This window comes from Rhipicephalus sanguineus, chromosome 9 (genome assembly GCF_013339695.2).
Source record: "Rhipicephalus sanguineus isolate Rsan-2018 chromosome 9, BIME_Rsan_1.4, whole genome shotgun sequence".
Taxonomy (NCBI): Eukaryota; Metazoa; Arthropoda; class Arachnida; order Ixodida; family Ixodidae; genus Rhipicephalus; species Rhipicephalus sanguineus.
The window spans coordinates 77,444,963-77,458,965 of record NC_051184.2 but is presented as its reverse complement, the minus strand read 5'-3'; the positions used below and the strand labels follow the sequence as shown (position 1 = coordinate 77,458,965).

The following is a 14,003-nucleotide window of genomic DNA, read 5'->3' as shown; positions in this document are numbered from 1 at the left end:
TTAGGCAGCACCGTAATCGTTGAATTTTTTTTTTTCCAGTGAACTTTGGAAATACTTTTCTAAAATGTTGAGACGTTTGGCACCAGTTGTGTCAAAGTGGGCGACAAAACGTATTCGTAATAGTCTGCAAAATCCAAACTGCAATCCAATACGAATTCAACGAATTATCAGTTATGACTAAACTAATAAAGAATTGTGTTCCCATTTGTGTAGTATTGCAAAGAGGCATTTTTAACCGAATTTTCGGATGTAACGACCTTGTTATAACGAGTGTTGAGTTTAAAGCGAACTTGTCACACTACGAGAAGTGCTGCCATCCATATTCATAGACACCTCTGCACCAAGCTGTGTGAAATCTCACTGAAGCGGCTGTATTGCCCCGGCGACGACGTCTACTCGTTGAGACGTGAAAACCATCACAACGAGCATCACATGAAAACTGGTCGCAAGAAGAGCTTTAATTGGCTGCGCTTCAAGTGTTTATTCAGCCATGCACAATATAAGCAATCACACCAATGTGACTTCTTAGCTTTGTTTCTTTTTTTATTGCCTGACTGTCTCCCACAAAACTTCTTGATATGACTTGAATAGCCTGTTAACATCTAAAATTATGAAAAGGTCAAATACACGTTTGCAGCCCGAGGCTTAGTTCTGAAAATGTTTTATAGCGAAAGCTGTTATGAGATCATTTCACTGGCCGTTTTTGGCGCCATAGTTGTCCGCCACCGCCGCCGCCGCCGGTGTCCGTAACCAGTATCGCTCGAAATAAGAAAAAAAAAACGAAATAAGAAAGAAATTCTAGGATGGAACGAGGTTCGAACCTGGGCCCTCTGCGTGGGAGCCCAGTATTCAACCTCTGAGCCATGCCGGTGCTTGAAACCGCTTTGCAAAAAGGTCCTATACAGGTTTCACGTCGGGAAGGAACCACATTAGCATATGCAATATAGCGTGGTAGAAGTGTAAAATAAGCACCAAGCGTCGCACAACGCGAATTCTGTAACCAGGCGTCACACAATGCGAATTGCGCAACGAGTAGTAGGTTGTTGAATGCTTCCAACCCATTACAAAGGGCTCTGCCATAATTCTTCATCGTCATCAGGCACAGCATCAACAAAGTGCGCATAATGCCTTACATGCGTTTAGCAGGTAGCAACGCTCTCCGTAGAATGACGAAAAATGGCACAGTGCCTGCTGCCCTACTTCTAAAAAATTACAATGATTTATAGCGTAGTGGGTTCCTCGCAAGTGACCTTGTATTGGTTGCCAAAGAAGCCCATAAGCGCGAATGACGAATAATGGCTTAGTAGGTGCTTCCCAACTTCACAAAAATTGTGATTTATGGCGTAGTGGGTACCTTTCTAGTGTACTTGTATTGTAGCCCCAAGAGAGCTTAACGGGCTCTAGAAACGCCGCTCTTCCAGCTTTCACTGTGACTGTGCTGCGGTTTCAGCGCAGGCCTGACGTTTTTTGAAATGCCCACTTCAAGAGCATAAGTGGACATTTTTCAGAGAGCATACTTCTTTGCGCATTGTATGTGCTGTGTCTAGATTTTCTTTAAGAAAGGCCTGATCCTTTTCAAGCTGAATTTTTTCTCGAGTCTCTGCATGCACTGAACCTCGTGCATTTAGTTTCATTTACCAAACAGAACAAGGGAACTTCACTACCTACAAGGAACGCATAGGAAAAATTAACATAGTACAGTAACATGCAGTTATGATGAGCAAAGACCGTATTTCTGATGGTGTGCTTATACATGGAAGAGAGCTTTGATGCCATTACGTAAATATGCGGACAGGTTACATATTCATTGAAATTTATTGTAACACACGCACATTTCGGATGAACACACTAATGGATTTGTGGCGGCAGCATTCACATTGCATCTAAAACAACACAGATTCTCGCATCTTCGTGAGCACAGGTGCATTGGCACCTGCGCAATTGTCGTCACAGACTAATTATTTTTACACTGTGCGATGCATAGATCAAACACAACAAATCTTGCGCCTTCATCCAAAGTGGATTTTGGTTGGATTGTTTTAAAGTGCCGATTCCTACGGCACCCGCCACAGTGGCCTAGTGGTTATCGTGCTCGACTGCTGACCCGAAGGTCGCGGGATCGAATCTCAGCCGTGGCGGGCGCATTTCGACGGAGGCAAAATGCTAGAGGCCCATGTGCTTAGATTTAGGTACAACGGCGTTTACCTATGGCAATAAGGGCCAGTGGGAGATACGTGAAGTCTTTGATTTGGGAACAGGAATAAATCTGCCAGGCTCGTATTATGGCTGACACAGTCCTGATATAGCCCTGATGTGAGCCTGGCATCGTGTTCTTCGTGTTCCCAAAGCTCAAGAGAAGCGTGCAAGGTCATCAATTTGATGGTGGTCGTACCATTTCACAAGTTGTCACAGAGTCTGCGAGAGAGGTCACGGCAGTTGACTTTCGGGGAGCCTTTGCATTGTGGGAATCGCATTGTGCTTGGTGTATTGACACCCAAGGAAACTGTTTTGAAGGATTGAAATAATATGCGCCAATCAGACCAATAAATGCTTTTTACGAGACCCAGTCTCATTACTTTATGGACAGGCTCCATATAGTAGCCTATGTAAATGTGTGTTAGGAAGGACATACTTTTCAGCACGCCCAGAGTCATTTCTATCCAGAGGTACAAAGACGTTTTCTTTTATGCCGCAGTAAAACCTCTGAAACATGGCTGCATTAAAAAATAAAAGGTCTGGCAGACTTGATTAACTAGTCAACCTGCACGTGATGCAAAACGTTGTGCAAGTTGTTGTAGCCTGAGATGCTGATGCAAGTCGAGCAGGTGAAATCAAAACGCACCCAGCATCTTGGCGTTCCTTGGCCGCCCCAGTGTTGGCGGCATTGTGCTGCGTCTGCAGCCCACTTCACAATAACACTCTGCAGGATTGAAGTGCCTACCGACTAGATGTGGGCCGATTCCGTGGATAGTGCATGGAATAGTGAATAACACTTTATTGGCGATGCGCCACAGAGCAGGTGCACCAAACTAGAAACCCCAGGAAAGGTGACATGTTTATTAGAAGATCTTGATCATGTACATTTGTTGCAATGAGGATGTTCAGACAGTTTGTTGTTAACTGCATAGTTGTACAGAGAACAGAGATGGCAACCAGTGCACCTTTAGAGGTAGTTCAGAAGGAGGCACGTAAAACTGAGGAAGGACACCATTAAGTGAGCATGGACTCTGTGCGCTATTGGATTTCTGGCTAACAGGTAGACGAACGACTGAAAGCCTCACAAAGAATCACAAGAAATGCTGTGCATTCAAAAGCCACATCCGCACCTTCCGTAATTGATGCAACTGAAAGGAGAGCATTACTTCGCAAGTTGTAATAATGCAGTGCTCTTCTGAGTGGTGTATCGACAGAGTCCCAATTATATACTGTATTTTTTAATCTGCATACTGCATCTTATTTTCATTGCGCACCCAATAAAGAAAACTGTCCATTTTACATTCAAGGATGTCAGATGGTTGAAAAAGAGTGTTTGGAATTCTATTGGAACCAACGCCAGTTTCGTGACCCGATCTTTCACCGCTTTGCGGTTTGTGTGACAGTGCAGTGTGCGCAGCGAAACCGCACGCTATGTGGTAAACCATCTGGCCTACGGATGCCTGTGTCCTCCACCGTAAGGCACAACCGGCAAGAGCATTGACACCTGTTCTGTAGCAAAAACCTTGAGTCGATCAACTATGTAGAGAATGTGGAAGAAAAACTGGCTGATGTTTAGCTCTTGTAAATCTATAATTACCACGAGCAAAAGGTATGTTTGGCTTGGTGTTGCAAGGACCATGCACACAGGCGGCAGCTGCAGTATAGCTTCAATCGTGGCACGCTTCTGCGCTTGGTAAGCTTCCCTAAACGTACTAATCTGGCCTACCTTCGCTCCGGTATTTCAGAAGACAGCTTTGCCTTTGCCTTTGGTTTTGCAGCCTGCCGTCTAGCTATATCTACTGGATGATTGATTCAGCTTGTCACTTAATTGCGCTGAATCGTACGCACAGACGGCCCATGCAGCCGGCGTGCCATCCATGCCGAGAGTGGGCAACCAAACGCTGGCAACGCAGCCGTTAAACCAGGTTAAACTGGTTAACTTTCGCCTTGTCACTCCGTGAGAGCGCAGCTGCGACGCCTTTCCGCAGCGGATCACATGCTGTGACTCAGGAGTGTGAGAGTCGCAGGGACGAAAGAGCATTAGCTGCGGCTGTAGCGTCTGAGCTGGAAATCCTGTGCTGCTGGCTCACACACACTCAGGGGGATTGGCTGAGAATTGGGTAGCTTAGAAAAAAATATTTGAAAACTACAAATGAGAATAACTTTTTATTTTGTACAACAAAAAGATTTTTTACAAGTTAATTTTGCGAGAATACTGGCCGAGACCGAAGAGCGTTCTCCTTTTTCTCTGGCTCGTGCCATGCGGCTCTTCTTTTGCCAAGGCCGGCTGGACGCAAAATATTTATGTATTTCTTATTTCACGAAAATTAATTCCATCCACCTTTTTCTTTTTTTAGAATTATTATTCTCACGAAATTAACTTGTAAAAAATCTTTTTGTTATACAAAATAGGAAATTATTCTCATTACTATTTTCTAAATAATTTTTTCTAAGCTACCCGATTCTTGACCAATCCCCTGAGTGGGTGTGAGCCAGCAGTACAGGATCTGCATCTACATGCGTTGCGCTCCGGCGGCTCAAGGTCATTGCGACGCGATGAATGACCTTGCGAGACATGGAGACGTAGTAGAGCCTTCGCTCTAAAGTGGCGGTTAGATCAACTTTATTCTGAAAGCCCGTTATGGCGTGTTTTCATCCCATTATTAATCACCTACTCATGCAGCTGCTGACACCACGCTAAGAATAAAACTCGTTAGGGAAACTCTCGTTTGATCCAGGGCGAATCGTTGTCCCAATGCCCGCATCAAGTTACTTGGGACATTAGTGAAGCGTTCGAGATAAATGGAAGCAATATACGTGCGTGAGCTGCGAATGGTTTGTGATGTGGTCGCTTTGTGTCGTTTTCCGTGCTTCCATTTGTGTCAGGTGTTCTGTGTTTGTGTGAGGTCGTGCATAATTCCAGGCATAATAAACTGTGTTTTTGTGTTCTCTTATGTCAAGTTTACTCAGTTATGCAATAGAAGAGCAGTATCAAATTATGTAGCCCACCCACAGCGTCTGTCGAGCTTGGTAAATAAAAACTGTAACGGACTTTGGAACAACCTTCTAATCATCATCATCATCAGCAGCAACAGCAGCAATACAAAAATAACCCAAAACACAACAACGCTTTGAAACACCTTGAATTTGATAAACAGAGAACTCAAGTGTGATAAATAGATGGAAACAGGTATTAAAACCTAAAACACGGGCTAAAATAACTAAAACAACAATAAAAGCAACCATCAGAGAGGGCGCTCATAAACATACCTTTAGTTCATCCGTCCATCACTCGGGTCAACTCCAGTTGCGCATGCGTCCAGAGCTTTCTTTCCTGCCGCCGCGGCGAGCGCTGGTAAGAGCATTTTGTCTCGCTGTTTTCAATCCTGTTAATCTTTCGCCAACTCTGCTTGATCAGAAGTTTTTATGAGGCACGAAAACGTGCGTTTAAATTGCTATTTCTCTGGAACTATCATTTTCGTTTCGTAACCATGAAATTATCGTCAATTTGTCGCCGTCCCCGGTGCCTGTGTATCATGGCCTCCACGAGTGCTAAAAGGTATACTCGCATGTCAGCGGCGTGTTGCGGAGATTTACGGTGAATGTGCTGGTCGTGGTGCGAGCTTAGAGTTGCCTGCTGGCTCCCTTATGGCTAGCGGGTGCTAAGACGCTCGTAGAAAGACGGCATCATTATGCGTCGGTGGCGTCCATTGAAAATGATCCACCGATCACACAGCTGCCTACATTACATTGGCGTACGTCGATTCTGCAAGAGTCGTTGTGTATTCCGTATGGGTTGCTGGTTTTTAACGTGATTGCGTTAAGGTTGGCTACTGCTCCGAGCATTCGCGACAGCGCGTGTGACGTTGGCAGCGCGTGGTTTCTCAAGTGCTTCCGCACGCTTGTGTTTCAGATTAAACAATGGCTATCAAGCCATTGAAGACCGTTCCCCTCGTCAAAAAGCGGGTGAAGAAGTTCATCCGCCACCAGAGTGACCGATATGTGAAGCTGAGGGTGAGTCTTTCAACTGAATTTTGATTCGTGGCATGTTCGGCTGGGCCTTTTGGAGTTCTCTGGTAGCGGTCGTAAAAGACCTGAAGATAGGCGTTTAAGGGCAGGCTAAAGCCGTCGGCTTAATTACGATTTTACCATTCTAATTCTAGCCAGCCGCGAAAACCAATGAGCAACCGCTGAGCCGATAACGGAGAAATCAGAGTTCTACACTCTGTAGGAAACAACTTTTGCTTTGAACTGTTTAGTCTTTAGAAATATTTTAAAAAAAAGGGGGGGGGGTAAATGTGATGCGTTTGCTACACGAACTGAAAGTGCCAAGTTTTTGGGCCTATGCAAATGTGTTACGACGTCTCAGTGCTCTTGTCTGGTTTTGATTAATTGCATGACGAAGAGCCCACAAAGTTGTGACTTATTGCCTAACAAGCGTTAAGTCGGTGCTTCAGTTCACTTAACGTGTGCACACCGACGACTTTGTCGTCAGATGCTAAGCACCAGCTAAGCAAATGCCAGTGTGCTTAGTGTCGGGGAAAGCCGAGCTAAGAGTCACCTGTTGGCATTTCTTTTCTTGGCCAGCGGGTGCTAATACGCTCGAACAGAGACGGCCAAATATGCGCTGGTGTGTATCGCTTTGAAGATCCACCGGTCACAATACGGCCAACATGGGTTGAGGCTGTAATTGGGCACGATTGTTTTGTGCTGTAGTCTGTGAACCAACTGCGTGCATCCTTGCAGCCGCTGAGGCGTGGAACTGAAAATGTAGTTGTAGCCAGTGGTAACGAAAGGGAGTACTTTTTAACTGCCTGAAGCTTGTAACAAGCCACAAAAAAGTGAGGTGTAGGTTGAATTTGCGCGCTTTATACATTCTTAACGAAGTTCAGTGTGAAGCTCACGATGAGGGTAGGTGCTGTGTTAATGGCAGCCGAACCCACAACCTCTGCGTGATGCTTGCTCAACTGTTTAGATTTTTAACTTAACATGGGCATTGAGCTATAAAGTACTTTCAGACATCGGCTGACATTAGATTTATTTTCATTCATACAGAGGGACAAGGGTTATGAGCTAAATTTCCTTATTTTACATGACGTAAGTGATTCCAATTGGAAGTTTTGTAGTTCAGTGGGCAATCCCACAGTAAAAAAGAACTGTTATTCTGCTTCAACTTGTATTTAGCATCTGCTCTACATATGCTGCCAGCCTGGTAGACTAAAATAAAAATTAGGCCACATGTGAACGAATAACAGAATTGCTTGCACTGTTCCCACAATTCGCTGAGCTGGCTTCTTTCACCATGCTGAGGTGAGGCATTTATTTTAGTTGATTGAGGATTTGAGCTTTGTCTTTTAGGTATGCTATCCCCTGGACATAATTTTTTAATAAATTATAATGATAATATTAAATAGTTAATAAATTTGGTCATGAATAAATTTTGGTGGAAAAGCGTGAGCATATTTTTTAATTATGGTCATGCGCATCTGAAGTGGTGAAGACCAGTTACATGTAAGAAACAAAATTCGGGCCAAAAGGGTGAACATGGTTTCATTTTCTTCTCATTGCTAAAGAATGTCATGAATGATGCACCAACAACTCGGCCAGCAGCGTCACCTTTTTAGTGTTGCATTTTTTTTTTCTTCTCTCTCTCTAAGAAGTTGTTGTGGGCTGCATGCGTTTCGCTTTCGTTTTTTTTCACCCCGCTCATTCGTGACGTTCTCGTCTGCGTGCAGCCCAACTGGAGGAAGCCGAAAGGTATTGACAACCGAGTGCGGCGGCGCTTCAAGGGCCAGTACCTGATGCCCAACATTGGTTACGGAAGCAACCGGAAGACCAAGCACATCCTTCCCAACGGCTTCCGCAAAGTCCTCGTCCACAACATGAGGGTGAGCGGTTCCTCCTGCCGTGGAAGAGCCTGATTTCTTTCGAAAGGTCGTGGCAGCCGCTTGGAGGTTTCCGTGGCTACGCCTTTAACTTTGCCCCACACGATTGAAGCCCTTGGATCAAATTAGCGAATGGTGCACAGAGTGACTGATGCAGCTAAATCTAACATTCTTTAGCAGAATCGCGAGTTGGGCTAGTTGGTGGATGTTCATCGTAATATAATTGACAGCGCAACGGGTTAAACACGGTCAGCGCTGTGTCCATTTCTTTCTGTCCGTGTTTAAACCGTAGCGCTGTCAATTATATTACGGCGAACATTCTTTGATTAACCACGAAAGAGCTTGTCCAGCAGTGCCTGACAGCGGATGGCAAAGGTTAGTACTGTCCCACAAGAAAAGACAAAGAACATACACAAACTGCAAAAATGCTAGCGGTGTATTCAAACAGTCATAGGGGGTGTGCACTAACGTAGTCTCTTAATTCATCAGCAAAGTTCGATCTGCCAGATAGGGAAGCACCACAATGTTTAGTCCGGATGATACTTGAGAGCTGCAGGATCTCTGAAGTTTCCGCTGTGAGCCATGGGAACCTGGCCGAGTCGGTGTCATGCCCAGGAGGGAAAACCTTGTGTCCTCCCTGTCCCACTTCCAAAGTGGCTCTCCGTTTCCAAGTTTTTTCTCAGTTTCTCTGCCAGTGAGATGACATTCGATACCCGCACACGGCTCGGCGAGAGCGGTGTGCAGTCATCGCTGCGTGCCTGCAGCAGGGTGCGTTTCTTCACCGTGCTGCTTTGAAATGAAACACAAGCATTCCGGCGACTGCGGTCTTCTCCGCCACTTTCGGACTCGCCTCTTTCCCCTCCCCTGCCGCATGTGCAAGGGACCCGCATCATGCCCATCTTTTCGGGCATTGTCTGATTTCGTGGTTCCTCTGGTGGCAGCGTCCACCAAAACATGGTGCGGTTTAAGTACTCTCAAATGGCAGGAACAGGTTTACTGTGTCGCGTCTTAAGACTGGAAACTTAGTGAGCTCGCATCGTCACTTCCGGGATTCCTGCTTGCTGTATCCCTTGTGCGCGCCTACTGTGCATTTTACTACGAAAGTTCATTTTAGTTTTCCCAATGTCCGTTGTACGAACACCAGTCTCAAAGGACTTACTTTTGCTTAATACATTGGCCAGAAGCATCTTGAGCACCAGACACGTCATAACAGCCATCTTTGGGTGGCAAACGTAAATCTCAAATTGAGGCTTGTGTTTTTTGCTAACGGAGACTGGAAACGCGTCATAGGTGTCACGTGTGGCACTTCTGCGGCTGATCTTGCAGTCAAGTCGGGCCAAGCAGCGTGGTCGTGTCAACACGGCTACTCTCTTCCACTTGGGACACAATTTGAGACATATAATTCAGGAACCGTTTCCACAGTTAACGTAACAGCGGGGGTTCTCGATACGTTGGATCCAGGGCTGTACTGGCGGTAGGCAGTGGTGGTAGTGCCACCCACAGCTGCGACTGGTCCCTTTGAAATGCGCACCCGAGGAGAAAAAAAAAGAAAGACAACTGTGGGTAAACAGCACCATTGAGTAAAGAGTAAGGGACCCGTATCGCAGCGAGGTAGTCGCATGTATGCTCTCTACCAGCAGTCCGTGCCTCCTGCCGCCTGGTTTCCTAGAAAGGAGTCTGAGCAGGTGGCCTTGTGGCCTCGGAGATTGCCAACACCGGTTCAAGCACAAGCGCTCTTGTTTGGTTTTTTGCGTGCGAATGTCATAGTCCGTGCTTATGCATTAGAGGTGACAGATGCGTTGTAGCTGCCAGGATGCCCAACCAGAAATTAAACGTCGATGAGTGTCGAAAAATGAGAAGCTGATTGAAAATTTCGAATTCTTAAACATCTCACCTCCATGTTTAAAATACCTTCCAAGCTATATTCGCTGTTGATATTTTGCATATGATATACGCATGTTCACGGGAATCAATCCCGCAGGCTATCTCGGCTGCAAAATTTTGGGTTGGTACAGTAAAAGCTCGTTAATTCGGATTTCACGGGACCGGAAAAAATGTCCGAATTAACCGAATGCCGAATTAACGAATAAACAGGAAAAACAACATTAAAATCAAGTTGCAGAAGCATACCTTTATTTGCTGAAGTATTTTGTAATGGTCGTCTGTGTTTTCGCGCAGATTCTGGCTGACATTACAATTTTTCTTAACTCTTCCAAACGGCCAACAGCACGCAAACTGTTGCAAGTGCTCAGGAAAACGTCCTCTAATATCAAAAGCGCCTCCGAGACTTCCCGTGAGGTGCGATGAGGTCACGACATCATTAATAATTTCTTGATCGGCCAGGAGACCAGTCGTGGCGACACAATCATCAATCGCGATGTAGTCCTGAAGGGTCATATTTGTGGGAAGGTCAGCATCGAAGGTCGGACAGTCATCGTCGGTGGACTCGGCTGATAACTCGTCGATGCCATCGTCAGCTACTGCCGCATGCTCGGGCCTCACATGTAAACATGGTCACAACGGGGGAAAAAAAAAGAGAGAACTCCGCAAGAAGAGACTGCGCCGACACAACACAAGGGAAAATGGCGTCGGAGGCGCATTGGAGCGAAGAAAGTAGACGCCGACGTTCGGTGACGCTGCGATTGCCCCCACTAGTTGATGACGATGGCGATGTCACTCGGGTTTTGGTTTCGCTCCAGTGGTGCCAGCGATGCTTTACCACGCTTTAGTGTAGCGGCAGCATTTGTCCGAATTAAGCGGTGCGGAGACCAATTCTGACGAATTAGCGAAGATTTGGTCCCATAGATTAACATTCACTTTGGCCGGGACCAATAGAGCCGTCTGAATTATCCGAATTTCCGAATTAACGGGTGTCGAATTAACGAGCTTTTACTGTACCCCTTTAAGATTGCTTCTTGGTACACCTTGATCGCATGTGTATTCAAGGGCCATTGCCTAGACAAGGTCAATCTACACCGAGTTGCTTTGAGATTGTCAGCAAGCTAGTCCTTGAGGTTCATGCATTTTCCAGGCCTTCATGCAACTGAACATTTCCTGCCTTATCCTTGCCCCTCTGTTGGGAGGTTGTTGCAAACGAGGTTTCATTTTTGTATTAAATTCTGGCTTGGTAGGCAATTTTCCGATTCGTTTTATGAAAACGAACATGCGCATTGCGTTCAGTATTTTTCAAAGGTGAAAATAAAGATTGTAAAACTACCTTGGAACAGTGTAGGTTCATGCTGTGGGCTTGTACTGGGCGTCACTGCCCATTTTACAGTGGAGCTGTAATGGCACACGTTGATTTTGCGGCGTCTGTCCACGTCTGGTTGTTAAGGGGGGACACGGGTCTTGGCGACGAAAAAACGCCAAAAAAATAGATTTTTCAGTTTGGTGATTTTCGTTTTCTTCATATCATCCCGCACCTGCCAGCAAAAAATGAACTCGAAATGACGCGTCGTTGAGCCAAAAAATGTCGTGTTTATTCATCCCAGCACTTGGTTTCGCTTACGAAAACGCCGAAAACAGCCCCCTTTTGCGTTGCTCGGATCGCGCTAACCACTCATCGGACCGCGGCCATCTTAGTCTCGTTTGAAAGAGCTTCTGTTGAGCTCGCTTTCCCGCCAGGAACGAACCTTCAATGCTGCAGCCAGTCTGCGCTACCAGGCAAAAACAAGCGACAAAACCGTGCCGTATCATTGGTCCATAGCAGTCACGTGAGTGAACAGCGGCTTGTGATTGGAGCGCGGGGACTGACAACACTGGTAGATCACGCGCGCGCGGCCGAAAACACGCGCGTTGTCACCGCCATTTCGGAAGTTTTGTAGTTTTGCGATCGAAATCGAGATGCCGAACCGTGCTCGAAAGTTCCGCACACTGCACAAATTCGGCAAGCGACGGAAAAAATGTGCTGTGCATCCCAAGGAGTCATCGCAGCCAGCGGCGGCTACGTCGGCAGAGCCGAGCGGGACAGGAGACCGGCAGACGCCGCGATGCAGCAGCCCGACACAAAGGCAGCCTTCGATCGCTACAACTTCTACCAGTGGCGACACGCGCTCAGAGTGCCATAAATCATCGCGACTGCCGACGAAGATATCTGCAGATCTCGGCGGAAGAGCGCAACGGATTCCGCGACGAAGCGGCGCTGCAACACAAGCGATCGCGACGGCGACCACGGTGCCGTCGGAATCAGCTGATTGCGGTGATGCTTCAACAAGGCGCCAGGAAACAACGCCGCTGCTTGTGATTACGACAGCAGAGAATGCTGCTGCAGCAGATCTCGCAGCCGAAGAAAGCGTGGCGGCGACTGCGACCGCTGCCTGCAGTACTTCAAGTATGCGCGATCGAGCTGCGAGGATAGACGCGACATTTTTGACATCGGCTGACCGGGAACTTATCAAGCGTCGCGCACAGCAAAAAGCAGCAGAACTTTCCTCGGTCTCGGCAACCGATCGCAAAATGAGTGTTCTCGCGAGTCAGCGCGGCACCGAAAGTTCGTCGGCCCCGACGTATACCATGGTTGACCTCGACATGGTGAACAGTTTACTAAACGAACGTTCTGCTTGCCGAGTGTGCCGTGGTCAGTTGACCATCGAACGCGACGCGCGTGAGTACGGCGTAGCCGTTAAGCTGAAGCTTCACTGCAGCAACTGCGGAGAAGTTGGTTCGAAATGGAGCTCGCGACGGGTTGGTGGCAGTAGTAACTGCAACCCGTTCGAAATCAACGTTCGCACGGCGCGTGCGGTTCAGAGCACTGGGAATGGTCAGGCAGCTCTGAATGACATCTTTGCCGCTATCGGTGTTTCACATCGGGGCCTTCACACGAAAACGTACCAAGAGTACTTGAAAATGAAGCTTCAGCCAGCAGCAACGAGAGCTTGTGCCGAACAATTGACTAAGTGTGCCACAGTGGTAAAGAGCCTCTACAAGGACCTCAATTTCGGCAACCCCGGAAATATTGCCGTCTCTTTTGATGGAAGTTGGCACACAAGAGGACACACCTCTCACATTGGAATAGCCACTGTGATAGAAGTTTTTTCAGGTTATGTGCTAGACTATGTTGTGCTTTCTAATTTTTGCCTCGCTGTGAATGTGGCCCAAAACCCGAGAGCCCAGAATACTCTGAATGGAAAGCCAAACATTCATGCCAGAAAAATACCTCATGCAAGGTTGGCCAAATGGAAGTAGAGGCAGCAATGATTTTATTTCAGCGCTCCCTTTCGCTTCATGGCCTCGGTACACCACCATGCTTTGTGATGGTGACAGCCGGTCGTACAGTGCTGTCAAAGAAGCTAAGGTGTACGGCTTCATAAATGTTGAAAAAGAAGACTGCTCGAACCATGTGCAGAAGCGCGTGGGGACTGCGCTTCGGAACCTCGTGCAGAAGCACAAAGGGGACAGCAGCGAGCGCATCAGTGGCAAGGGCCGCCTCACGGGTGACCTCATCACAATATTGACGAGTTATTAACGGCTGGGCTCTCAAATCCCATTCTGGGAATGTGGATGAGATGCACAAGGCTGTGTGGGCTACATATTATCATGTGACATCCACTGACGAGAAATCTTAACCACAGCTTCTGTCCACACGGCCCCGAGTCTTGGTGCAAGCATAATGCAGCCATGGCAAGGAATGAGCCCATCCCAAAAAGCAAGTACAATTTGCCAGAGGCTGTGAGCAATGCACTGCGTCCTGTTTATGAACGCTTGTCCGACAAGAAGCTCCTGCCTCTCACCGAAGGACAAGAACGCGTCATTGTTTGCCGTTGAGACTGCCGTGGCAGATGCTGTTATGCGTTTCAACTTAGGGAACAAGGAATCTAGTTCGCTTATTTTGCGTGAACTGCAGCTAGATCAAACATGCACAGGTAACCAGCGGGCGGTTGAGAAAGACTATCGCCGTGCCGTCAACTCAGAGAGGAAACGTGC

General features: G+C 47.0%; 1 protein-coding gene across 1 annotated transcript in view; it reads left to right on the top strand.

Moving 5' to 3' along the window:
* The window catches only part of LOC119405345 (60S ribosomal protein L32), a 219,441-nt gene that overhangs the window by 192,582 nt on the left and 12,856 nt on the right, over window positions 1–14,003 (top strand). The window contains exons 2-3 of the mRNA XM_049419262.1: window positions 6,109–6,210; window positions 7,932–8,084. Coding sequence (XP_049275219.1) covers window positions 6,118–6,210; window positions 7,932–8,084 — 246 coding nt within the window. The 5' untranslated portion in view covers window positions 6,109–6,117. The remainder of the gene's footprint in view (window positions 1–6,108; window positions 6,211–7,931; window positions 8,085–14,003) is intronic.